This window comes from Primulina huaijiensis, chromosome 6, assembly GCF_012295235.1.
Source record: "Primulina huaijiensis isolate GDHJ02 chromosome 6, ASM1229523v2, whole genome shotgun sequence".
Lineage (NCBI taxonomy): Eukaryota > Viridiplantae > Streptophyta > Magnoliopsida > Lamiales > Gesneriaceae > Primulina > Primulina huaijiensis.
Genome location: NC_133311.1, coordinates 15,127,909 through 15,155,159, shown reverse-complemented (window position 1 = coordinate 15,155,159; position 27,251 = coordinate 15,127,909). Strand labels below are relative to the sequence as shown.

Genomic DNA, 27,251 nt, shown 5'->3' with positions numbered 1-27,251 from the left:
CAAAACCGAACTTCCGAATTAACCGAACCGATTTTTCTAAATAATTCGGTTCGGTTGGTTAATTCGGTTTAACCGAAATTTTGCACAGGCCTAGACATAACCCAATTCATTATTAATTCCTATAATATTAATAATAATAATAATATTATTATATATTTACCAAAAGGAAATTTAATTCCATCAATTTAAAACAATGTTATAATATTCGGATTGATAGGATACCATCTTAGATTTCATTATGAATAAGATATAAACCCAAAACTTATTGGTTGTTTTTTCGAATCTCCAACTTTTATGTTGAACATTTATTTAAATTCAAAATAAAAGAACACTGTATTGAAACGATATCTAAAAAAGTTAATTTTGATAATATTTCAAATCGAAGCTCGACGTTTATTGGTATATAACAAGCACATTTTAACTTCAAAATAAATTTTTGGCTGATCGTTTTTCTATACCTCCTTAAAATCTATTTTTGGTTTAAAAAGAAGTATTCTACAAAATTTGCTTATATCTTTTTTTCCATGTTATCTTTCCTTTTTTTCCTTTTTTTTTCCTCTATGCATATTTATTAAAATTCTCACAACTAACTACCTTAAACCACGGATTTTGTGTCAACACTTTGTGATATAGTAACATAAATTTCTCCCAATGGAGACGATATATGAATTTGGATTAATTTTAAGACATGAATTCGAATCCATGTTAAAACAAAATTCGGTCAGACAGAGGTATTTTATTTAATAAAAAAGCCCCAAATGAATGAGTTGAGGCCTATTCATATTGAGACATGTTTTTACCAAAATGACAAATGGAAAGATTGCTAGCTTTGTTTCATAATATTTTTTTTTTATATATAATTAATACTAGTTTTAGTAATATAATATTATTTTATACATAAAAATACTTTGAAAAATACATTTTATAAGCCATTTTCATGTCCTTTTTATGTATTTATTGGGTAAATGATGCCGAGGAATTATCGTATGCATTTCCAAATATGAAAAAAAAATGAAACACGACATAGAGATTTTTTATAATTATTTAATATAATCTCCAACACCCTGTGATTTTAGACCAATAATGATTAATGAGAATGTAATTAAGTTCCTCATATAAAAAGATAATAAAGTATTTTCCCATAATTTAAATAATTTTTTTTAATTAAAATTTTTAAAAATAAATTTAGAGTAGATCTCTTGTGATACGGTCTCACGAATCTTTATCTGTGAGACGAGTCAACCCTACCGATATTCACAATAAAAAGTAATAGTCTTAACATAAAAAGTAATACTTTTTCATGGATGACCCAAATAAGAGATCTGTCTCACAAAATACGACCTATGAAACTGTCTCAGATAAATTTTTGGCATGAATTTGAGGGACTTTGGTTTTCCATATGTCGTCTTGTTTGTATTGCCAACCATTGCCCGTAACCAAAGGTCAGCGGCCCATAAGAAGAACCGAAGGTTCCATCATTCCTTTCATTTTCATAGTAATAAATAGATTAGATACAATTCTATCTTTCTGATTATGATCGTTAGTTTCAAATATATATACGAATATATATATATATATATTGACCAACGAGTTCAGTATTTTTTTTAAATTAAAAAAATTTAAACTAAAGATTTAATATATTTGATGTAAATAAATTATATAGTTAAGTTGTTTATGTATATTTTGTATCTTTCACAATTCTTTCCNGGTTATATGTGATGTGTGTGGTCCGTAACTTAGTGAAGATGGTATTGTCAATAGGAATAAAGCTAGATTAGTTTCTCCAGTTTATTAGCAAGAAGAAAAATAAACTTTGATGAAACATTTTCTTACGTATTTAGATCAGAAGCTATTAAGATATTCTTGCATTTCCGGCTTTTAAAGATTTTAAAATTTATCAGATGGATATTAAAAGTTCATTATTAAATAGATATTAAAAGAATAATTTTATGTTGAAGAATCTCCTGGTTTTATTGATCATGTCTTTCCTAATCATGTGTTCAAGCTGGATAAAGTATTGTATGGTTTATAAAAAGCTCTCAGGGCTTGATATGATACAATTTCTAAATTTTTGATTGATCATTATTTCATTAGTAGAAGCGTAGATAAAACTATATTCAAATTTACTTAAGAGATCACATTTTCTTAGTACAAATATATGTTGATGAAATTATTTTTGGATCAACTAACATCAATCTGTGTGAGAACTTTTCTAAGCTAATGCATGACAAGTTTGGAGAAATTACTTTTGGGTCAACTAACCTTAAACTGTGTGAGAACTTTTATAAGCTAATGCATAACAAGTTTGGAATGATTATGATAGGCGAGCTGACCTTCTTCTTTGGATTACAAGTCAAACTGTTCGAGAATGAAATTCTCATCAATTAGGCTAAGTACACCAAACAGCTATTAAAGAAGTTTGGAGTGAAAAGTTTTTCTATTGCGGCCACTCACATTAGGTCATCAATAAAGCTAAACAAAGATAAATGAGGAATTTTGGTTGATATTTCTTTGTATCGAGGTTTAATTGGGTCACTTCTGTTCTTGACAGGTAGTAGAACATATATCATGTTTGATATTTGTATATGTGATAGAAACATTAAACAATCACATTATATTACAGTTGAAATAATTTTAAAATATCTTAAAGATACTCAAAATGTTGTATATTAAGTATTCTAGTTTTAATTTAATTGAATATTCAGATGTTGACTATACAGACTTTAAAATAGACAAAAAGAGCATAATTGGAGCTTGAAAATTCTCAAGAGAAACCTCTATAACTACATCAACAATTAAAGCCAAGTATCTTGCACATGGAAGTTGTTGTGCTCAATTGCTCTGGATTTGACTACAGATAAGAGATTATGAAATCGAGACAACTGAATCTCTTATTTTTTGTGACAACACTATTGCCATTGATATCACTTATAATTCAGAGCTGCATTACCCAACTAAACATATTGACTTCTGACATCACTTCATTAGAGATAATGTGATAAAGAAAGATATCCGAATGTAATGAATTTCAACATATCAACAAGCTGCTGATATTTTCACAAAGCCCTTGTCGAATACTAAGTTTTCTCATCTGTGTAATATACTTGGATTGATTATTTAAGTTAGCTATTATATATGCATTAATTCAGATGGAATGCAGTGTCTAGCTGATGAGGCAATTATTGGCATGTCTTTACTTAAGCTGGTCTCCAGATATGGTTTGAGAATCGTTAATTTTATCACATATGCTATGACTATATTCATTCTTCTTTTTCCGTTTATTGTGTAAGATTGGTGAATTAGAGGTAGGTAGGATATCTTTGGACTTTCTGATGTCCGGTTCTAATACCAAATGCACTAAAACATACAGTGTCCGATTGAACTGGATAACATCTGATTGTAGTACTTAAGTAGTCCAGTCTGACTGAATATGCATTGTGATCCAACCTTGAAGAGACTGGTTGTAAACAATGCAGTTAGACTGCTTGAGCTCCGGTTCCAACATCTGTAAATACATTAAAAATCGTCTGAATTCTCTAACAGTTAGGTAACAATAATTTTTTTCCTTCTAATTTTGACATAACATCATATTTTATATATCGATTATCTTCCGAGTGTTTATAAATAATTTCAACATCCATCAATAACGAATACAATAAATTTGTTTAGATGGACCAAAATAATATAAAATCACAAAGAATTTGCCTGGAATGAGAGAGAAATAAATTTGGTAGTAAACATGTTTTTTTTTTTTTAAAAAATATTATTTATTTTATTAATTAAATTACTAAAAATATATTAGTAATTTATTAATGAGGGGACCATCACCCCATCGTCCCTTTATATGTTTGCCCCTCACATCCAACACTCGTTTTTTTCCATCTTTTTCTCAACTTATTTACAAAATAATAAGTAAATAAATAATTTTTAAAAATGCAATATTTTAATCATAAATCAATATATAATATTCATATATATTATATTATATATGTGCAATACATAAATTCTCAAGTTGTGAAAGCATATGGTCATATTTTTTTAAATATTAATTATTCACCATTTAATAGTTTTTATATAAATATATAATTTGAATTATCGAACTATTCATAAAATATATATATAACAAATTTTTTTTTTTTGAAAGCACGTTGGCAAATTTTTCGAACTTAAAATATATTGAACATAAAATAAAAAGAAAAGGTGGATATGTCCAAGTTCAATGCACCAAGCTTTTGATGCCTTGTCCAATTTCTCCTTTTACTACGTCTTTGACTCTTACTACACGTGTTCTTCACCTCACGCGCCCCACTTTTTTTTTTTTTTGTTTAAAGTAATATTTTCATTTTTTGTCACTATTCTTAAAACACTTCGAATAAATGATTTTTTTTATCAAAGTTTTTATACATAATCCGAATTTAAAAAGTAGCTTTTAAATTTTTTAACATATTCAATTATTTAATTTCAATCAATTTTTTTTGCTTCAAAACTAAACTAGTACGATATAGACTCGATTTGACTTACAACACATCTCATATTTAATGCTAAAAATCTCAAATTTAAAATTAGTTTTCGGATTCAAAATTTAATTGTAAGAAAGTCATTATATATAATATGATATTGGAATAATCACTTTTTTTTAGTTTTCTTGAATTTTCAGGAGCGTGCTGACCAACGTCGATGGAGCGCGTGGACGTGTGACGAAGCAAAATGCGATTCAAGTGTCAGCCACGTGACAGATTCATGTATTAGAGTCACTCAAGTCACACATCACCTCCCAGTTCTTGATCGGCCAAAAATATCTATTGATCGATCGAAACCCTAGCTACCCCGAGGATTTTTGTGGCTGTTTTTCCGCAGCATGACCACTTCGTTCGGGGCAGCGAACGCAGCAATCGTCAAGGATCCGAAGCTGCAGATTGCCAGAAGCTTTAGTGGCTTGAAGAATGTGTCCAGTTTGATTCTGCTTACGAAATTCCCACGCGCATCATCATCCCCTGCTTCGAATGTGGGCTCGACCACTGCCATTAGAGCTGTTTCCACGGTAGCGGTTCCATTTTGGGTTCTCAATTGTCATTGGTCTGCAGAGAGTTGCTGTTTTTCCCCATGTTTATAGATTGGTCATCCTCCCGGATTGAGGAAGGCAAAAGAATAGTATCTTAGCTTGTGCAAACAAATTCCTTGAAAGTTGGATTTTTTTTATGACTGAGTTGGAATTTTTTTTTATGTGAATGAAAGTTGGATGTTTTGCCTCTGTAGTCTATCGAATAAATAAGTTTTTTTTTTAAAATAATTTATTTATTTTTATTGGGGGAGAGGGTGGATGCGTGCAGTTATTTGTGTTTTTGGTAGATGGAAGTGAGAATAATTACATTGCCAGTCAAACTCGGGAGCAGGGGATGTTGCCGCTCCCTACTTCAATGAGAAAAATTTCTAATTTGTTTAATTTTACTGAAGTAGAACATTTCCATTCTTAAGACACGATGTAGTGATGTTTCGGCCATGCGAGGGTGCAGCATTGGATTATTTCTTGTGTTGCAATAAACTTGCAGATGTTTTACATAGAGCATATATGATTGCTATTGTCCTGATGGTATGGTCAATATTGCAAGAGTTTGCATTTCAAGAAATTATGATCTTGATTCATGTCGTCAACAATTTATTGATTATATTTGTGCTGCAACTTATTTTTGTTCCATGTGACTTATCCAACCTTGTTTGTTGGATCATTGTTTCTTTCCATGTAACCAATTTGACTTCTATGCTGCTGACACATTTATTTTTTATTTTACAACCTTTTTTTGCAGCCTCTTAAATCAGATACCTCGGTCGAGCTTAAGCGCAGTAAGGTCGAAATCATCAAAGAGCACAGTAACTTCATAAGATATCCTCTCAATGAGGAGTTATTAACTGATTCCCCAAATGTTAATGAAGCTGCTACACAAATAATCAAGTTCCATGGTAGCTATCAACAGTATAACCGAGATGAACGTGGCACTAGGTCTTATTCGTTTATGCTTCGTACAAAGAACCCGAGTGGAAAGGTTTCGAACAAACTCTATCTGGTTATGGATGATCTAGCTGATCAGTTCGGGATTGGAACACTTCGTTTGACTACTCGGCAAACGTTTCAGCTGCACGGCGTTTTGAAAAAAGATCTTAAGACAGTTATGAGTGCGATCATCAAGAGCATGGGCTCGACACTTGGTGCTTGTGGTGATCTCAACAGAAATGTTCTTGCCCCGGCGGCACCATTTGTTCGAAAGGATTATCTTTTAGCACAGAAAACTGCAGAAGATATTGCTGCACTTTTAACTCCACAGTCAGGGTTTTATTATGATATGTGGGTGGATGGAGAACAATTCATGTCTGCTGAATCCCCAGAAGTAGTGAAGGCCCGAAATGATAACTCCAATGGTACAAATTTTCCCAATTCACCTGAGCCCATATATGGAACGCAGTTCATGCCAAGAAAGTTTAAGGTTGCAGTCACTGTTCCCACAGACAACTCGGTGGATCTTTTTACTAATGATATTGGAGCTGTTGTTGTATCTGATGCTGATGGAGAGCCACAGGGATTTAACATATATGTAAATACAATTCTTTTTTTTATTTTTCCCCCCATAAATTTTCGGCTGCTATTTTATGAGATTTGGTGGTTGTACATGATAATATTTGCAGGTTGGTGGTGGGATGGGAAGAACACATAGATTGGAATCTACTTTCCCTCGATTGGCAGAACCATTGGGTTATGTGCCGAAAGATGATATACTATATGCAGTCAAGGCTATCGCTGTCACACAAAGAGAAAATGGAAGGAGAGATGATCGAAAGTATAGTAGAATGAAATACTTACTTAGTTCGTGGGGGATTGAAAAGTTCAGAAGTGTGGTCGAACAATACTATGGGATGGAGTTCAAACCTTGCCATGAGCTACCCGATTGGGAATTTAAAAACTATCTCGGATGGCACGAGCAGGTTGGCTTGACATTTTACGAGATGAAGCTCTTACCCCAAAACTTTTTGATCTTTTAATCCATCTATTATGTGATTGGCCTTTTCTGCAATTGATTGTTCAAATGCTTGTTTTGCAGGGAGATGGTGGTTTATTTTGTGGTCTTCATGTGGATAATGGCAGAATCAAGGGAACAATGAAGACGATTTTAAGGGAAATTATTGAGAAGTATAACTTGAATATGCGGATCACTCCAAACCAAAATATTATCTTGTGTGATGTCCGACAAGCATGGAAGCGACCTATCACTATAGCTCTTGCTCAGGGTGGTTTACTGGTAAAAAAAAAATTTAGAGTTTAGATTTTATAAATTTCTGCAACTTTTGAGAGTATTCTTCCTGTGTGCGGCAAAAACAGAGCTACTTGTCTCATTTTTTGGAAATCGCATAATGCACGAGCGAAGCAGCTTCAGTTGCACGAGCTGTATTTGAACATTGTAATTAGGATTTAAAAAATATATTAGTATTTCCCAAGGATCGACACTTGTTGGTATTTCATTTAAAGACAAATTTGGGGGCTGCAGGAAGGAGACAGTGGGAAGATGATGCATTCAAAACTTGCGATACCTTAAAAAGTTATTCCATTGGAATTTTTTGCATTGGTTTTATTTTGAAGTTTATGCTGCTATTCTTTTCTAGAAATCTGATTCCTTGAGTTCTGAGGAGGCCATATATTGCTAACTTTTTCCTTTTGGAACAGCAACCAAGGTTTGTAGATCCTCTCAACTTGACAGCAATGGCATGCCCTGCTTTTCCTCTTTGTCCTTTGGCTGTTACAGAAGCTGAACGAGGAATTCCTGACATCTTGAAGAGAATTCGAGCCGTTTTTGAGAAGGTGACATCTTCCACCTCTTTCTTTCCACAAATACTAAACTGACATTACACTGAAACTTTAGTTCAACAAGATACAATTGGAGTTGTCATTTGAGGCTTGTCAAAAAAATAATAAAAAAAATCTCCTTTTCAGGTTGGTCTCAAGTATAATGAATCCGTGGTAATAAGGATAACAGGTTGCCCCAATGGTTGTGCTAGACCGTATATGGCTGAGCTTGGGTTGGTTGGTGATGGACCAAATAGTTACCAGGTAAACAGAAATAACCACATCACCGCTTTACAACTCCTTGAACCAATTGAAATTCTTTAATCTAAACAAGTGCTACTGCTCCATCTGTGGTACAGATTTGGCTTGGTGGAAATCCAAACCAAACTTCTTTAGCAAAAGTATTCAAGGATAAGGTTAAGCTTCATAGTCTTGAGGAAGTTCTCGAACCTCTATTTTACCACTGGAAACGCAAGCGAGTCTCTAAAGAATCATTTGGCGACTTCACAGTTCGCATGGTAAGTCATGATAAATACAACGTTATGAAACTACATTAGCTCTAAACATTTTCAAGAACCTGCTGATCGCTTATTGCATGGTGGCCGAACCAGAAGAAAAATTGAAATTTTTTAGAGAGTGAAGTCATATTTTTGTATATACTATAATAATAATAATAAATATAATATAATATAATATAATACATGAAAATATGCTAGTCGTTCGGAAGAATTTAACTTTTTCTCGTCTCTTCTGTTGAATATGAATTGATTGCTATTTCAAGCATCTGATTGAACTACTTGACCAGGGAGCGGAGAAGCTTTTGGAGATGGTAGACAAATGGGAAGGAATACCGCTATCAACATCGCGCCATAACTTAAAACTCTTTGCTGACAAGGAGACATTTGAAGCCATGGATACTCTAGCAAGACTGCAAGATAAGAACGCCCATCAGTTGGCAATGGAAGTCATACGCCATTACGTATCTACGCATAAGTAGCATATTCATTGAGCAATAAATCCACAATAAGGTTCAATCTACTCTTGCAAGGGTACATGAAGATGCGCAAAATCTTACTTGTTACTGGTCGGTAACAGCTAAAACACCGATGGAACACCATTCGGTATCCAGCAGCGAGTTTCTAACCTGTATGTGAACCTTATTTTTGCGTTCAGTTTTCTCTGAGTATATGAATTTTGGATTAGCCTTGAGGGTTTCTTTTCCTGTCCCTTTTTTTTTTTTTTGTAATTTTAATGTTTGGAATTGGTGTCAGTTAATGCATCTTCTGCGTGAAACCTATATTAAATTTGGATTGGGAAGGTGAATTTAGTTAACTTAATTTGGCCTCGTTTTTTTGTTAATATATATTTAACTCGTGAGATGTAATGATAAATGATACAATGAAAAATGAAAATATAATTATAATAGCTATATTTTAAACAACAAACAGTGTAAAGTTTAAGCCAAGTTATAAGGATGTTGAAATAAGTAAGATAATGGCAGTTAATAACATTTATATGAAGTGACTCAAATAATGAACAATATATAATATTTATAGTTAATGATAAATAGATGTGGCATTAGCACAAGTGAAGTTGGGTGATACTAGTAAAACAAGAAGTAAGAAGCCTGACAGAGATTTTAATGAATAAATTTATGAAAAAATATTGTCCAAAAAGAAAAGCACAAGAACTATAGAATGGCCTAGGACGATACCTCCTCCAATGAAAGTTCGATTTCTGGACATTCTTCCGGCCGCTGCACAAAACAGCGTTCCGATTGCTTTTCCAACAGTCGATCACACCATTGATCTCCAGTGAGCACAATCCGTAAAAAATCGTGATTTGTGAGCGGGGGAAGCTTGGTTACGTTACTACTCTACAATCTAGTGAGTAGTGACCCATCATAGTCACGATCAAAACAGAGGTTTGGAAAGATGAATCTTGTTCACGGGCCACCAAAACTGTCTTTTTGGGCTACTCGCCCACCCGAAAAGGCTATAGGTGTTATTGTCTCCATACCAGAAAAGCACACATCTCTCATGATGTTATCCTCTCTGAGGGAACACTTAACTTTTCATCCACTTCGATTCATGTGAAGAAGAAAGATGAATCTTGTTCCTGGGATGTTCTGGATCTTCCTTTACCCATTGCTCACTCACCCACTGCATTGGTACCTACTCATTAGTCGACCAGCCACCACATTCTTCTGACAGTGGTTTGGAAACAGCAGATAATTGAACATTACAGCTCCCTTGACAACAAGAGTTATAAGTATACTCGAGGAGGAAAAATGCCCCAGTGATCTTGAATCCTCTTTGTTGTCAAGAGAATGAACCGACAGTGGACCCATCTAAAGAATCAGGACATCCAGCCCCAATCTTGATTTAGACATGCCAATAGCTTTCTGAAAGCGTGTTAAATCTGGGGAAATTCGTTAAATAATATTGATCAACTCTTTTTTTAAGAAAATGATCTCCTCAAAAATACATTTGAGGAGCTCATTTTCTTAAAAAAATAGTTGACCGAGGTTAAAAAAAATACCCCGTTAAATCTTGTACTCAATCTCTCAGTTTGTTTCTTACTCCAAACTATCTCATTCATTTTGTGCTTTTGTGTAGCGCCTTTATCCGGACCTCTACTAATTAATTAATTCACGCATAAATAAATTTAATAATCTATAATAATCAAACATAAAATCCATAATACAATTTGAATGTCAAACTTAAATATTTTACAACTAAATCGAATTACATAATCCAAATAACTTACAAGAGAACCTTATCTGGATAGAAACTGATCTAGCCACTGTTCTGTCTGTCCAATCTAAGACCTGTCCAATGGGAATGAGGTGTTCAAGACAAAAACAAAGACTCTACTCGACATAAATTTAGTATGCTCGAGCTTGATCTCGATCGAGTATTATTTTTAGAGCCTGAGCTCGAAAAGCTCGATTTACGAATAAAGCGCATGAGATTCAATTTTTTGCATTATAAATTTGAGTAGAAACATGTAGGGATGGCAATTTCCTCCGAACCCGTTGGAGGTTCCGATATCCGACCCGAATAGAAGAGGGTATGGGGGGATTTTTAGATNACCGATTTTAGGAGTTTTCAATACATATAATCATAAATTTGAAAATTTAAAAAAACGATGCTTTGTATATTAAAAGAGAAGAAAATATATAAAACTTCATTATATATATAAAGCGTGGATAATTTTTCTTATTGTTCATTTAATTTTTTTTTAAATATTCATTGAAACAATTTAAATTTGAAAAAATTCAATTATATATGATAATCGGGTATTTGGGTAGGGTATGGGTATCCGATAATCCGATGGATATGGGGATGTGGATGAAATTCAATACCCGATGGGTATGAGTATGTGGATGGGGATGAATTTAATAAATGTGTATGGGGATGGATGTATGAAATCCGACCTATACCCTACCCATTGTCATCCCTAGAAACATGAGTCCTCACATACAAATATTTTTTTAAAAAAAATATCAAATTTCAATAAAACAAAAAGGATCGGCACAACAAATTCTAAACAAAGCAAACAACCAAATTCCAAATAATTAAAAGGGAAATCAATAAAATCTAAACAAAGCACACCAAAATAATCATGATCTATTTGTTAGGGCACCGTTTTCTCACACTCAACGCGCATTGAAAGTTTAAAATTTTTAGTTTTGATGTTCAAAATTTTCATTGGGCGTCGTATGTATTTAACCATCTATAAGGTGTTTAGTAATGTTACTTTCCCGTAAATTATGTAAGACACCCAACTAGTCCGGGATTAGCATAGTTGGCTCTTTTGTATATCCTTTCGAACAGACGTCCCGCTTTTGATTGTCAAATTAAGTACATGATCAGAGACTGTGTTCTTTATTTGGATTGCACTAGAAATCGTAAAAAAATTTCTGCGTTGAGACCAAATCTTCTGAATTTTCAAAATCCAGAGGCAGTGTAGCGGCGGCGGACGGTGGCGCGGTGGAGGACTCAGGCCGAAATTTTTTTTCAAATGTTTGTGATGGCTGAAAATTGTTGAAATAGAGAGGAGAGAAATACTGATGGACAAAATTTTGTCTGCAATAATTTTTATTTCATATGACCCTCAATAAAATATTTATAGAGGTTGATTTTTGATCACATCAGGAGTCTTTCTCATATTAAGATTCATAATCCTACTTCCACCAGGATTCATTATTTTCATTAAATAAAATTCTAATGTTTATTATATCAAGAAATAATCAACTATTGATAATACAAGATATATTTATATAAACATTTTTCCATCTTCTTATAAAATATGTGTACATATATATTAACACATCTACAAATAATATATTCATAAACACATTAATTAAAATTAAATAACTATTATTTAATTTCTTTAATTAACTTATTAGTTAATTAATTTTAGACACCCCTATAATATTTTATGAGAATTTTGTACATATTAGTAGTCATTACGACTGATATTATTATTTAATTAGTAAATTCTAAATTCACTAAATAAATAATTTTGAACTCATTATAACTCTGATCGACAATCCGACAGCGTCAATGTACCAATGATACAAATCTTAATCATATAATCAAAATTGACATTTTTGAAGATCAAAATTTGCAATGTCCATTTTTGACAGTTGCCAGCTTTGTGAACTCTTTTACCAAAACAAGCCGTTCCGCTCTTTTTCTTCAATTAGCAATTAATCTTTTCACATAGGATATCTTCACTTATAGGCAAGTGGTAAATCCCCGATTATAATGTATATGCTCTTATTTATTTTGAAACTACACTCAACCTAGCCACCTGATGACCCTCAATAGAGTCGATAAATTGATCAAAGTGTATGCTAGTACGTAGAGCCTCTACATTGTCACGGGTCAAAAGACTAATGATGTATAATCATAACCGCAAACTATACTATTTGATAAGTAATAACCATTTGGACAGTCCAAGGGAGAGTTGTTTAGTAAATCATCAAATGATCACCCATTTTATGAATGAACATCTTCATACCCTTATCAATGAAACATGACTTTTATATCACAGATGCTAGTCTCAATTTCAAGAGACTTTTATCCTTGTTTTAAGTGGTTGATTCGACTAAGAACCTGTTTAGAATATATGCACTTTTTTATGAGTTGCATGATCTTACGTTGAGAGCAAGACCTCATGATATTTATATATGCAGCTTGCATGAGTAAACAGATAAAGTAAATGTCATAACTAGATAAAACCATAAAATATTATTAAAATAAAGACCATTTTTACATTAGAGTCAATAAAGTTCAAGCCATAAGATGGCTTGTTGGACACCTACTCTAATAGTATCTTAGAATGCAATAAAGCTGGGCAAAAACAACAAAGTAATATAATCGCTTACGACATAAAGAACTAGAACCTGAGATTGAATGCATTTTGGTTGAGTTGCACACAAAATCACATGTTGTCCTTGCTTGCATATATTGAAAAAATAAATAAATTTTAGGTTTGTTTGAATATAAGAACTAGACAGCTCTACCGAGCTCGGTTTTCTTCTATTCAAGTCTCTATTCGATCGAGTCGTCCAGGCCTCAGCTGCACTCAACGGTGTTCGCTGGCCAGATTCTGATGGCTGCATGGTCGGAAATCGACAAGGAGAAGGATGCGACAGCTTGGGAGCTAGGGTTAGGGAATAGGTTTTCCATTTCGAAACCTATTCCGTTTCTAAAAATGTAAATGATTTTATGTATATGTATTGTATGTATATTGGGTTACTAAAAATAATAACTCAAGCTCAATTATCCGGGTTTTTCATTTTTTTTGTTCTGGTGTGTTTAACTCCGATGTATTTTATATCGTTTAAATTCACCGATATTATAAAATGCATATTTTAAACACAATTTTTGAATTTATTTGACATAAATAATTTTTTTAATTTAATAACTCAATATTTATTCTAATTATGTCAGATTACCCCATAATTAATTTACAGAGCCTTACAGAATTGTTATGATATCAGTAGTCATCACCAAAACTTAAATGTTTCAATATGATTAATTAAAATTTGATCTTTATTAAATTAGAGTTGACTGCTTTCACCTTTTAATTGTTGTTCATTGCAATATTGATATAACACTAGTTATTGTTGAAAATCGAAATATCTCCACAAACTAGGGGTAAGCAAATGCAGTTGTGTTTGGTTTTGGACAAAACACAAAAACTTTTATTAGATCTTCTCACAGATCAATTTTATAAGACAGATCTTCAACCTGCTTCAATACATGAAAAATTATTGATTTTTATGCCAAAAGTATACATTTTATTTCATACATGGATCGAGTCAATCCGTCTTACAGAAAAAGATTATGAGATCATCCAACATGAGATCATCTATTACCAAACAATCAAATCAAACCAAGTTTTTCGGTTTTATTGAATAAAAAACCAAACAAAATGATTAATACCACATTAATTTTAGATTTCGATTGGGTTTAGATAATGGATTCTAAATTTTTTTTTCTTAAATAATTTTTTTGATTATTTTTAAACAAACTTTTAATTTTCTAAATGAAATATCAATTCACACACAATTAAAGCATTTAAAAATTTAATGTATGAGATTTGAATAACAAATTTAGCATAAAAAATAAAATTCCTCAAATTGAATTACTTTAACTTCAAAAGATGCTCCACAATCATCTTCTACAATCTATATCAATAAATATCTCTAACAAAAGAGTAAATATAAATAAATACATTTAAGAAAGAAATAAAATAACATACAACAAATTAAGTTTCCATATCTTAAAAAATCACAGTGCATTAATTTTTTAACAAAGTATATTATATAATTTTAATATTTACAAAAATCGTTTGGTTTGATTTATTTTATCTAATTTAAATAATAAAATTAATTTAATTTGATTTTTTTAAAACCATTCCAAAGCATCATTGAGCAAAAACTAAGAGTAGGTCTCTTATAAGACAGTATCACGAATCTTTATCTTTGAGACGGGTCAAACCTACCGATATTCACAATAAAAAGTAATACTCTTAGCATAAAAAGTAATACTTTTTCATCGATGACCCAAATAAGATATCCGTCTCACATAAGTTTTTGCTAAAAACTTATCTAAACTGAGAGTTCGATTTGATTTGATTTTTTTTTTCCAGATTGTTTCGGTTTGGATAAGTTTCTCCTCTCCAATATATTGTTGCAGTGCTCCAAACAAAAAAAAAACTCCAAACAAAAAAAAAAAAGAAGTAAAAAGTGAAAAAAAGAAAATAAAACCAATTGTATATATATTTATGCCCTTATTATTTGATGTGTTTGATAATATAAGAATTATTCAACCAACAATCAACGGAAAAATCGTTGATTAAATCAATTTTAGTCATGTAAATTGGTTTGTTTTGGATTTTAGTCTCGTAACTTGTCAAAATTTGGTTTTCATATACTAACTTGATTTGTTTTTGGGTTTTGATTTTTCCTCGAAGTCATTAAATACACCGAATATTGCTTATTTAACACTCACCGTTCATCTCCTACATAATTCATGTGACGAGAATAAAACCTATGTTATCCATATTAAAATCAATCTAAGAAAAAATAAAGAGAAAACATAAACCAAAACATCATCTAATTTTTCAAAATATGAGAAAATTTGGTCTTTTTTTTTAAAAAATTTGTTTAGATAAATCTTAATGTGTTTAATATGGACTTTATTCTTGTCGTGTAAGCCACTTAAAAGAACATCCGTGCAAAATAAACATTCGGTAGGTTTAGTGGTTTCGGGAGGAAAAAAAGACAAAAACAAAAAAAATTACTCCAAATTAATCGATGAAAACCAAATTTAAGATTAAAATACGAAACAAGCCAACTTACAAAACTAAAATCGTAATTTTACCTCAATCAACTTATATCCCAAACAATACGCAATGAGTGATTATACGACATAAATTGATTATATCTATTAATCTTTTATCACTAGTATGACTTATTCATATCATTTCATCGACTCATTCTACAAACCTATAGAAGAATTGGACGTAAGCTTGATCAACCATGGTAAAATGGTCGTTGGGAAAGTTGGTGCAGCTGCACCTTCCGCAATGTATAGTTTCTATCCCTAAAACTCCACCAACCTACCTACGCACAACGTTCGCTCGCAGACAGCGCATAGCCGAAAGTGTCCGCCGCGCCAACACAACAATCTCCATATAGCTCCACCGACAGCCGCAGTGAATCACTGACGCCGAGATGCCGATATCCGCCACCCTTAGCCACACCCCATCACTACCGCGCCATCTCTGTCTAAACCACCAACCCAGCTCCTTTCCACCACCATCCTTCACTCTTTCCCTGAAACCCAACACCCTCTCTCTTTCCTTAACCGCAAGTATTCAGCGCCCGCTGTTCATTGCCTTCTCTACCAATGCCGCCACAACCAGCTACGGGACTGACTCTGAATTGATCATAGGCGGCGGAGGCAACGGAAAGGCCGGAGTTGGCGGAGGCGGCGGAGGTGGAGGGGGAGGCGGAGGCGGAGGCGATAACAATGAAGGGAATGATGATATGGACAAGAAGAAGAACAAAGACGAAGCTTTGATGGCGTTGACGGAGGCTGGGAGGAGTATCGAGAGTTTGCCGAAGGATCTGAAGGCTGCCATAGAAGACGGCAGAATACCCGGATCGATACTTTTGAAATACTTTGATCTTGAAAGATCGGGGTTTATATCGTGGCTTATGAAGTTCGGAGGATTTAAGGAACGGTTGTTGGCGGATGATCTGTTCTTGGCCAAAGTTGGTATGGAATGCGGCGTGGGAATATTCACTAAGGTACTCTAAATAAGACAAACAAAAAACAATCTTTTTTTCAAATGATTCAGTGTTGGTTGCTTTAATCCTCAATTTAAGCACATGATCATGATCTGGGTTTTTCTCTTTATATTATGTATGTCGAAGTAGGATATTTTTATTGCGATATGTCTTCTGTTTACTTCTGTTAATAGCTGGCTACCCATAGGGAAATCCAAGAAGTTAGATGAGGGTCCAGTTGATGGGTTTCGGGTAAATTGAAAAACTATGTGAATTTGAAATTCTTTTAGTCGGTGTGATGCTATGTGTTAAGCCAGCTGGTCCTCCGGGCGCCACCCCACACCCTTTTTCATAGTTGAAGAAGGTGATGAATCCCATGTCACGAAACTGAGTGCAAGGGCCAAGGGGAGGTAAAACAAAGGATGGATGTATATGGGCCAGCTTTTGTTTGTTGAAGGATGTTTCTTCGAAGGTTGTATCACGATATTCAAATATGACTGTTCGTCTAAACATAGATCTTGATCTTCTTTCCTTTTATCTATTCAACAAGCTATTTAGTAAATAATTACTATTTTATTGTCGTTTGTCATTTTGAATGTGGACAGGATGTATCTCAGTTCATATTTAATTGGCACGTCAATTTTTAGGCCTATGATGGAAAGATACAGAGTTGTCACTGGTAGCAAGACAACATACACGCACAAAACACCCTATACCTTTTTGTAACTTGGCCTGGCTCTTTCAACTCAAATTTCTTCTTTCTTAGTAAATTTCTTCCCCTCTGCAGGCTATTTTGTGGATTCTTGTCACATTAAGCGAACTGAAAGGAAACAGAACCGGCCTTAGTTTATGTTTTGCACTTTCTTTTGATACGCCTCAAGAATTCAGACGTAGAGTTTCTTGATCTTGGAGTCATCTCTTTGTTTCAGTCTTCTCTTTAGTTTTTACTCCTGGACTTTCGTGTCGGTTTTGTAATGTGCTTGGTTTGCCTCCTCGCTACTGGTTATTTTTTTTGTTCAGACTGCTGCAGAATACCAGCGTCGCAAGGAAAACTTTTTCAATGAACTGGAAATTGTTTTTGCTGATGTGGTATGTAGTTACTTCTCATTTTTATTCATATTCAATTTCCTATATTCTGCTAATTTTAGTGTAATGCTTGTTCCTGTTCCTGCCTGATGTGTGTTTTTTTACTAATGAAATCTTTGAAATGGCTCATTTTCAGCTATGTGTACCACACAAATGTATAGATCATCATAATAATAATTCTAATACTTGATAGTTAATATATCCCAATTAATAGATTATTTAAAAATAAGATTTTCTGTAGATTGAAGCAGTTAATTCAAATTATTCAGGATTCGAAATGTATTTTTTTCATATAAAAAATACTTATTTATAAAAGTTAGATATTTGTTTTCTTTTTGGTGGCATACCAGTTGGCACTAAGTTAATTTAGGTTAATAAATAGGTGCAGAAAACTTAAATTTATGGAGACCTGAGTTACTGTCCCAACTCTTTTGTTTGCTTTTGCTCAGGTGATGGCCATTATAGCAGATTTTATGCTTGTGTATCTTCCCGCTCCCACAGTTTCGCTCCGGCCTCCTCTGGCTCTGAATGCTGGACGCTTAACTAAATTCTTTTACAGCTGTCCCGACAATGCTTTTCAGGTCAGTTTACTCATATACAATTATTGCTTCATTATCACATAAAAGATGAACCAAGTGGTGAAAATCTTGTTCAATCTCATTGCAGGTTGCTTGGACTGGAACCTCATTCTCATTGTTACAGAGATTAGGTGCTATAATTGTAAGGAGATCTCTCTCAATTGGTTACGAAAAAGAATAGTAAACTTAAAAACTTTGAACTCGCATCTCATATTTTCACGAACTTTTCTGCAGCGAAACGGGGCTAAGCTATTTGCTGTTGGCACTACTTCATCTTTGGTAATTCCCTTTTTCACATTAACGGCAGGACCAAAATGTATAAAAAATTATTGTCGGTGGTAACTGTTCCATATCATTATTTAAAGCTTGTACGGTAGTCTAGATGCTATGTTTGGATCTCTATAGATACCATGGACAGTCATATCAGAACAGGTAGAAAAGAAAATTATGGCACTAGTTGCTTCCCAACATTAATTTATTTGCAATGGATCTAGTTTTTTGGCTGACGTTTCTCAGATCTTATGACTGTTAGTCCATGCTTCCCCATTTTGTGTCAATTTTATATTAGATTCTAATTTTTTGGTGCTGGATCTGGTGAAAGCTTAAAACAATTACACTTCGTTGATTTGTAGGTTGGTACCGTCGTGACAAATGCATTAATAAATGCCCGAAAGGCAGTTGACCACTCGACTGCCGATGAGGTGCAGAATGTTCCGGTATTATCAACAAGCGTTGGTTATGGTGTTTATATGGCCATATCCAGCAATCTTCGGTATGCAAACTAATTATATGCTCCTTTACTTGTCCTCGGTCCTATCTTTTTATACTTGTATCTACTTCCATGTTTTTTTATCATGGCCAAAAATTCTTTAAAAAATGTGGACAGAAAATAGGACGACTGCCACTGTATGAGCAAAGTTTCTGCTGTAAACTTCTCTGTTTATTCAACAGATACCAGGTCTTGGCTGGTGTTATCGAACAGAGATTTTTAGAGCCATTGCTTCATCAACACAAGTTGATCTTGAGTGCCATCTGCTTTGCTGTTCGAACGGGGAACACGTTTCTTGGTTCATTGCTGTGAGATTCTTCACCTAATTCTTCCACCCTTTTGTCGGTTCTCCTTTGCCTTAACGATCTGATTTTACTCCAAAACGTTTTGCAGGTGGGTCGATTATGCTCGTTTTATCGGTATCCAGAAAGCTCATGAGGCAGAATCATAACTGGAAAAATTTATCATCAGTTGACATTTCATGATGTTAGTAGTTTACGTGATTGATTATAGCTCTGTGTAGCTGTATGCTGTTGGATAATAGTGCACGTTCCGATCGTTAAGCTGAATATTGTTCTTCATCATTATGGTAAAACATTCATTTTTATATCATGTAATCTTGAATATTTTTCTTTTTAAAATAAATTACATGCTTAATCTGTTCAGAACTTGTAGTAGAAGTTAAGTTATTTGATTTCAATGAACTTGAGATTGAACTGTATTGGATTGAAGTGGTACAGGTCAATTTAGTGAGACAGATTTCTTATTTAAGTAATCTATAAAAAAAATAATTAACTTTCATATCAAAAAGATTATTTTTTATTATAAATATAAGTAAGGTTGATATGTTTCACGAAAAAAGACACGTGAGACCGACCTATTTCCCGAAAAATACACATAATTGCTTCAAGTTTTGAACTTTAACACTAATATAGTATATAGATAACATGTATCACGACAATTTATTTCAAATATATCTCATATTATTATACTTCGACACCCGAATTTGAAATCCATTCTCAAATCAAATCCGTCCCCCATCGCGAATTTCTGAAATAGTTTCCATCCATCATGCAATAATTTCATCAACTTTGCATTCTCTATACTTGAGTTCAACCATCGTGCCTTGTAGATCAAGGACGTCGCAGCATTCACATCGATCCATCTGATATCGTAAAAAAAAATGATATCGTAAAAAAAATACGTAAACGCGCCATGGAAAATTATAGATTTATAATTTAATTATGTATGTATGTGTGTATGATCCGTACAAGAGAGATACAAAATGTATTTGCTTTTTTTAGTAAAGACAAATGTCTTCATGAATGAAAAGAATTAGTATATACATAATACTAATAATACTAAAAGTTTAGTGATTGTATGAAAATTTAAAATTATATAGATTAAAAATTTTTTAAAGAATATTTAAAGAAAAAAATGATTCGAATAAAATTGAGATAATCTTGTATGTTAGTGAATTATCGTCAATTATAGAATTTTTACTTAGATAAGATAACAATTACTTCGAGAAGTGAACATAAATGGCAACAGTGAATTTTTTAAAAAAAATTGGACTTAGTATATATTTTTGATCATATTATTTTCATGATTTGATCCTACCAAAATAATTATTTTATATATTATACACAAACTTATGCATAATTTAAAAAAAAATTTTTAAAAAAATATTCAATTAATTGTATCTTACTATTTAATTAAGAATCTACCCCTTTAATAACCGATTTCTAATTAATTTGGTGAAACTCATAATAAAATTACATTAATACCTATAATCTCTATTTTTAAATCTTCGATATTATTTTTATTTATATTTAAAATTCAATAACATATTTATCTATATTTTAGAATTCCATATCTTTATCTATATTTTATTTATCTATATTTTAAAAATTTTTAGATAATCAATTACTCATAATAAAAAATATGTAAACATCATTAATTTGAAATATTTAATTAATTAAATTAAAATTCAGGAGAATACTGAAATATTAAAAATTAAAACTGGAACATTAACATCAACAATACCATAATGCAAATTATACTTGTAAAAAAATAATGTATCGTGACATACCTTAGCCCGCTTGGTCGCCGGTGACAAGACATGAATCTCAGTGACAACACTCGCCGACCGATTGTCTGGCGGCCCACACGTCCCCAAACCACGAGGCGCGGCGCTCGAATATACCGTCCGAACCCCCGACGAGCTCTTATTCACATCCTGGAGGAAGAGAACATGAGGAGCTTCGCAAGGATGAGTGGAAGGCAACCTCGTATTGAACATATACTGCGGCGGTGGCCGAGGTTGGCCGACCCATATGTCGAACGTTTCAATGGGTTTATTTATATAACTCCGAGACATAATTCTCTCATATATGTGTGCAGAATATCCCCAAGATATGGAAAATGTCCACTCTTTTTTCCTGTCATAGCATATGGTTTGCTGTAAGAGACGGGATTGGTCGGCGTCCGCCGCCTTCATGAGGTGGCGCGTGGATTCGAACCGGTCCTTAGAGGGGAATATGGATTCCAAATTGTCGAAATGATGAAGGGACATTAATGGAAATTGTGGGTGATATGATAGAAATCCAGACACATCACCACGTAAGTCAATCTGCAGTTTAAAAAAAGACTGCGTAATTTTTCTTCAATTTTAGCTTTCATAATATTAGTTAATTAACTTTGTTAGTGTGATTTTTTTAATAATTTTCGTACATATCTTTATTTTTTTTCTCCAACTTATATTTAATTTATCTAAAAATTTAAACTATCTCAGTAATGATATTTGGAATATAAAAAATTTATGTGGATATTTTGGTTTTCAATTACAAAAATAAGAACCGAAAAAATATGTATGATCCAATTTTTTTTTATGTCAATGCTTATTTTTAACAAGATATATTTTTTTAGCATCTAACTTTCGTTGTTTTACCAAAATCTATAAATTTTTATATGAAATTTAAAATATTAGAGCTACACTGACTATATTTGTCGGTTTATCAAAAGATATAACTTGTACACAAAACTCCTATGAAATCGTTTCACGTGTAAATTTTGTGAGACGAATCACGGACCTGACCCGTGAAAATGTAATAATTTTGTCATATCAATTTTGTGAAACAGATATCCGACCTAACTCGACTAATGAAAATTTTTACTTTTTATGTCAAATATATCATGCTTTCCACATGAATGGTAACATTATAAACCCAATCTTTAAAACCTTACAACTAGCATGCTAAGCGCCACATTTCGTTGACTCTTCCTGCAAAATAATTATACTCACTCTATAAATTGCCCTCCTTTCAATCCATAAAAGTCAACACACGTTATCTTAGATTTGATACCAATGGTAGAGTCGAGCATTTATCCTACATTTTTTTAGAGCCAACAGCTTATCAACGATAGGATGAAGAACTAAACTTATAATTAAGCACATTTAATTTCAGAGTGTAGGAGAATTATAATGAATTTACCTGGTGAAGCCCTTTGTGAGGAGAAAGACTGACTCCAATATCAGCAATACAAGCCATTGTTATCAAATCAGCAGAATTCATTTGTGCATATCTCGTCAAGCAAATCTCCATATATTTTGCAAGTGCTTTAGCCAAAGGGTAACTCATAATAATCCCAGCCCCGCCAAAAGCTTGGTTAAACGAGAACCAAAAATGCGACATGATGAACTCGGATTGCGCTCCTAGGTAATAGTACCTCGTGTGATCGTATTCACCTAGTACATCAACTAAATTCTCAATGAAAAATATCGAATCGTCGTCCCCCATCACCAGCCATCGGATCTGTCCATGATCAACTTCCTCTTCTTCCCTCAAAACCTCCAATATTCCATGAACCATTCGGATCATGATAGGTACCGCAGCTCTCGTTTCATTCAAGAATGCGGTGAGATCGTCGGAAACTTTGTAAGGCGGCAAGGCTTTCGACCAAGGTAGGAGTTCTTCTGTCGGGGATTTGTCCAGAAACAGAAAACCTCGAGTTATGTTCGGCCTCCACCATGATTCCATGTACGCTTTTCGATGGTGGCATGCACCCTCGGACCCCAGAATCCCGAAAACGATGTGATTCAAATTTGTTGGCGACTCCTTGAATTTTTCTTCAAGAGAGCTCAGTGATGATGGTTTTTTCTTGAAATAAGAAAGGAAATATGACGATGGACAAGTAGGGTTTTGATAATTGGATACGAAGACAGAGATGAAGTAAAGGGCTAGCCCTAAGACTAACAGGGCTTTGCAGAGATTACTTACAGCAAAATTTGTGGATGAAAGTGAAGAAATCATTCTTGGTTCAAGAAAATTGAGTCTTACTCAGAAGCTGTTTACTTTAATTTATGAGATTAATACATACATGTGTGAGTGTATTAGTTTCAAATGAACATTATGAGCACAAAACATTCTGACACCTCGCCATAATTTTATAGGGAGGGAATCAAATAGGGTGGGCGATACTAATATATGTGTATCGAGGTTGGTCAAAAGCCCCTCAAATCTTTATTTGTTCATTGAACTTATAAGGGATGACAATGGACAAGGACGGACCTATGCTTGGCTCGTCTTAGGCTGTAGCCCAGCCCAATTTTTTTTTTTAACAAAGATTTATAGAGATTCGAGCCAATTCTATTTTTTTTGGTAAATATATATAGAGATTTAAGCATAGTCTAATTTTTTAAAAGATATCACGAGATTGAAGTTGTTCATATATAATATCAAATTCTTTGTACCAGGTACAGAAAAGCTAAAGTTATCAGCCATTTCATTTTTAATTCTCTCACGTCAGACATTTGTATCTCCACGGCTTTTGTACAAAACTTTGTTCAAAACGTGTAATCTCGTGTCTCTATAAATATTCTTTATTCAAATTTTATTTTTTTAATATAAAGTGATCATTAAAATAAATTATTAGTCTTTTTGTTAATGTGTAAAGTGTCTTAGGAATATATTAATTTGTATAGATTTCATAAATGATAATGTAATATGAACTTCTAGCAAGTTGATAGAAGAACAATAAAAGTATGAGTTATTTACACCAAACCCCACTGTGAAATATCACAAATCCATACTTTTCCAATGTGAAAATTAAATAGGCATTATATACTTTAATTTTTTGTAAACATTGCATGAACAGTACTCCCTGCACCATCTAGAAATATGACGTGCTGATGTATTTCGATAATATACTTTAGACAAGTTATTAAAATGATCAGCGTGTAAAACAATTATAAAGAAAACTCAATTTTATACAAGTAATATTTCTGACGACTAGACTAGTTTGGACGTTATATATACTAATCAGAAGATGCAAAATCCAGCTAAATGACATGAATACAGTAAATACTGGCGTCTGATTAGCATGGAAAATATTCTAACTAGTCTAGATGTTAAAAATATTACTTGTAGCAAATTGAGTTTACTTGTAGCAAATTCTGGTCATTTTGATTAGTTTTCTACGAGATATAATCAAAATATTTCAACTCACTAGATTTCCAAATGATGCTGGAGGTGTTCATGCAACGATTATAAAAAGGTAATATCTAGAATACCTATTTAACTTTCACAGTGAATAAATGTAGATTTTCGATATTTCAAAGTGGGTTTGGTGCAAATAACTCATAAAAGTGATAGATTTATTTTATCAATTTTTTATATAATAGAATTTAATTTTGAAAGTACATTTAAAATATATTTAAAATAATTTTAAAATGTAAATTTTGAATCTAAGTGAAACTTGTCTTATAGTACACGGGTTACATATTAATTTAAATAATATATAAACTTTGAAAATGATATCGGTTACACTTCTTTTTTGAAAATTAACTTTCCTATTTCTAATACGCTAGGAACAATAGTTTTTTTTTTTTTTTTAAAAAAAAATACCAAGGTCATTTTGCTAACTATTTTCATATTAATATCTCATATTTGATATATATATGAGTGGGTCTCATGTGAGACCGTCTCACGGATCTTANATATAAATTAACTTATTATATTAAGTTCAAGCCTACCTCAACTTTAATTTCTGGATCCGTCCTTGACAATGGGGCTAGACAAGATGTCTTGCTCATTCTATTTCCCTCTCCAAATCAAAAACTCATCTTCATCCCAACCCCAATCCCTTTTTTTTATTCGAAGATTCCCCATCCCCGTCCCTACGGGGACTAAGTCCCATCTCCGCTCTTATACCCAAATTTTTAATTGAAAATTCCCCATGATCTCTGCTGGGATATATACCCATTCTCGTTCCAAATAGTACATATATTAATATTATTATTATTCTTCTAGGGGTTCGGGAGTAACCTCTTCCAATATGAAAGTAAGCATTGTCCAATTAGTTCCGTCATGTGTTTTTAGTATGGTTTATCATTTGTATGAATATATGGTTTATAATATGTATGAATATATTTGATTTTTTTTAATTAAAGTACTTTTTCCAACCATTCAACTAGCAATAGAAAATTTTTAAATGGTGAAAGAAAGTGTTTGGACTAAAAAATTGTCAATTTTGGATGCTCTTTTATTAATTAACTAGTACTCTGATGTACGCGTTGCGTGCTTGTACAATTCATTTTTTTAACAAAAACAAAAAAAATAAATAAATGGTAAAATTAAAAAAATGCAAAAAATGTAGTGTTGAATTAAATGGCCTCTACTATAATAATATAGTAAGATAGTAAGATATAACAATTACATTGGAAATGCTGAGCTTAGGTGATGGATTTTAATGGTAATTTGCAAAGATCAATTCGTGTGACGAACGTCCGTTAAGTTAAAAGAGCATAAATGTAACATAAACAAGGCTCACCGACAACAATCATCAACAAACAACAAACATCTGCAACTTACGCAAATTTTCTAGTTCGAAATCTTAGCTCTATTTCATATTTTCATTGTAAACTTCAGATCATCATCTCTAGTTGTCTAGTTTCCTTCAAGATTTCCTGTTTTTATATCATATTCGTAGAAAAATTATGTGCACTCCCACTTCGAATGACAAAGTTAGTTATATTGTCATTTATTGCATTTTCTATCTAGTCTTCATCACTTTTACAAATTAGTTTCTTAGTATCGACGCCTCTAGCTAATCGAGGATTCTAGAACTGATTGTCAAGGTTGCTTTAGTACCACAAATGGTGAATACATATCCAATCATTGATTTTCTTGTATCAATATGCTCCCCGCATAGTCAAAAACCACATAACCCCTCACCATTTCATATGTTTCAGAGGTAATTTTGAACCTTAATCCAACACCCAAAGTTCCTCTAAGGTACTTTAGGACCCATTTAATAGCTGGCCAATTATCCTTGCCTGGATTAGACATGAATATGCTTGCCAGACTTACTCCATAGGTTAGATCACGCCTTTTGCATAACATTAGATACAACAAGCTCCCAACTGCACTTGCGTAAGGGACTTTACTAATGTTCAATCTTTTTGAACTGTTAGTCCAAGATCTTTAACAAGTATCCCTTCTGAGAAATGAACATCATTTTATCCTTTCTGTCTCGATTGATTTCCATTCCTAGTATCCTCTTGGAAGCCCCTTGATGATGAGGTCTAGGAACTAAATACTAGACATTATTCCTCGTAAATTGATTAAGTTCATCTTTCATAGCCTGTATCTAACTAGAATCAGTAAGAGATTCATCTATTTTCTTAGGTTTTAATTGAGAGATGAAGAAAACATGCATATATTGACTAATCATTTGTCTTTTGGTTTTGAGAGGTGCTAAGGATTACCGATTACCAACGAGAGAGGATGCGTTTTGATCTACCTGTAACTTGGTTTTCATGGGAAGATGTTTATTTGAGTTGGGTCAGGATTCTCTTGTCACTACAAGAAATTTAATAACAACACACATACAACAACGGTTTTCACTAAAATTATTGTTAAAAAACTGTTTTTAAGCAAAAGACAACGGTTTTATAAAACTGTTGTCTTTTTGGTGGTCAAAACCGCTGTCTTTGAGCGTTTATATCGTTGTCTATTAGCGTGTTTTTTGAAACCGTTGTCAATTAGCGTGTTTTTTTGGACAAGTAACAACGGTTTGTCATATTTAGTGACGGTTTTGCTAAAACCGTCGCTAATTTCAAAATTGCGACGGTTGTTCTTTAAACCGTCGCTAAATTTAGCGACGGTTTGT

General features: G+C 32.9%; 3 protein-coding genes across 3 annotated transcripts; 2 read left to right on the top strand and 1 right to left on the bottom strand.

Moving 5' to 3' along the window:
* The first annotated feature begins 4,759 nt into the window (after positions 1–4,759).
* Positions 4,760–9,168, top strand: LOC140979633 (sulfite reductase 1 [ferredoxin], chloroplastic-like). Its single transcript, XM_073445128.1, has 8 exons — positions 4,760–5,041; positions 5,805–6,587; positions 6,679–6,975; positions 7,092–7,289; positions 7,712–7,846; positions 7,979–8,095; positions 8,191–8,353; positions 8,641–9,168. The coding sequence occupies exons 1-8, from the start codon at positions 4,859–4,861 to the stop codon at positions 8,826–8,828; spliced, it is 2,064 nt and encodes a 687-aa protein (XP_073301229.1). The 5' UTR covers positions 4,760–4,858; the 3' UTR covers positions 8,829–9,168.
* A 6,760-nt stretch (positions 9,169–15,928) lies between these two features.
* On the top strand, positions 15,929–19,753 carry LOC140979630 (protein RETICULATA-RELATED 4, chloroplastic-like). The gene is made up of 8 exons (XM_073445124.1): positions 15,929–16,667; positions 17,667–17,735; positions 18,182–18,313; positions 18,399–18,452; positions 18,545–18,589; positions 18,943–19,082; positions 19,262–19,387; positions 19,473–19,753. The coding sequence occupies exons 1-8, from the start codon at positions 16,089–16,091 to the stop codon at positions 19,528–19,530; spliced, it is 1,203 nt and encodes a 400-aa protein (XP_073301225.1). The 5' UTR covers positions 15,929–16,088; the 3' UTR covers positions 19,531–19,753.
* Positions 19,754–19,928: 175 nt separating this feature from the next.
* LOC140979262 (uncharacterized) lies at positions 19,929–23,402 on the bottom strand. Its single transcript, XM_073444601.1, has 3 exons — positions 22,574–23,402; positions 21,172–21,711; positions 19,929–20,244 (listed from the first exon to the last, which is right to left on the bottom strand). The coding sequence occupies exons 1-3, from the start codon at positions 23,390–23,392 to the stop codon at positions 20,149–20,151; spliced, it is 1,455 nt and encodes a 484-aa protein (XP_073300702.1). The 5' UTR covers positions 23,393–23,402; the 3' UTR covers positions 19,929–20,148.
* Positions 23,403–27,251: the final 3,849 nt, after the last annotated feature.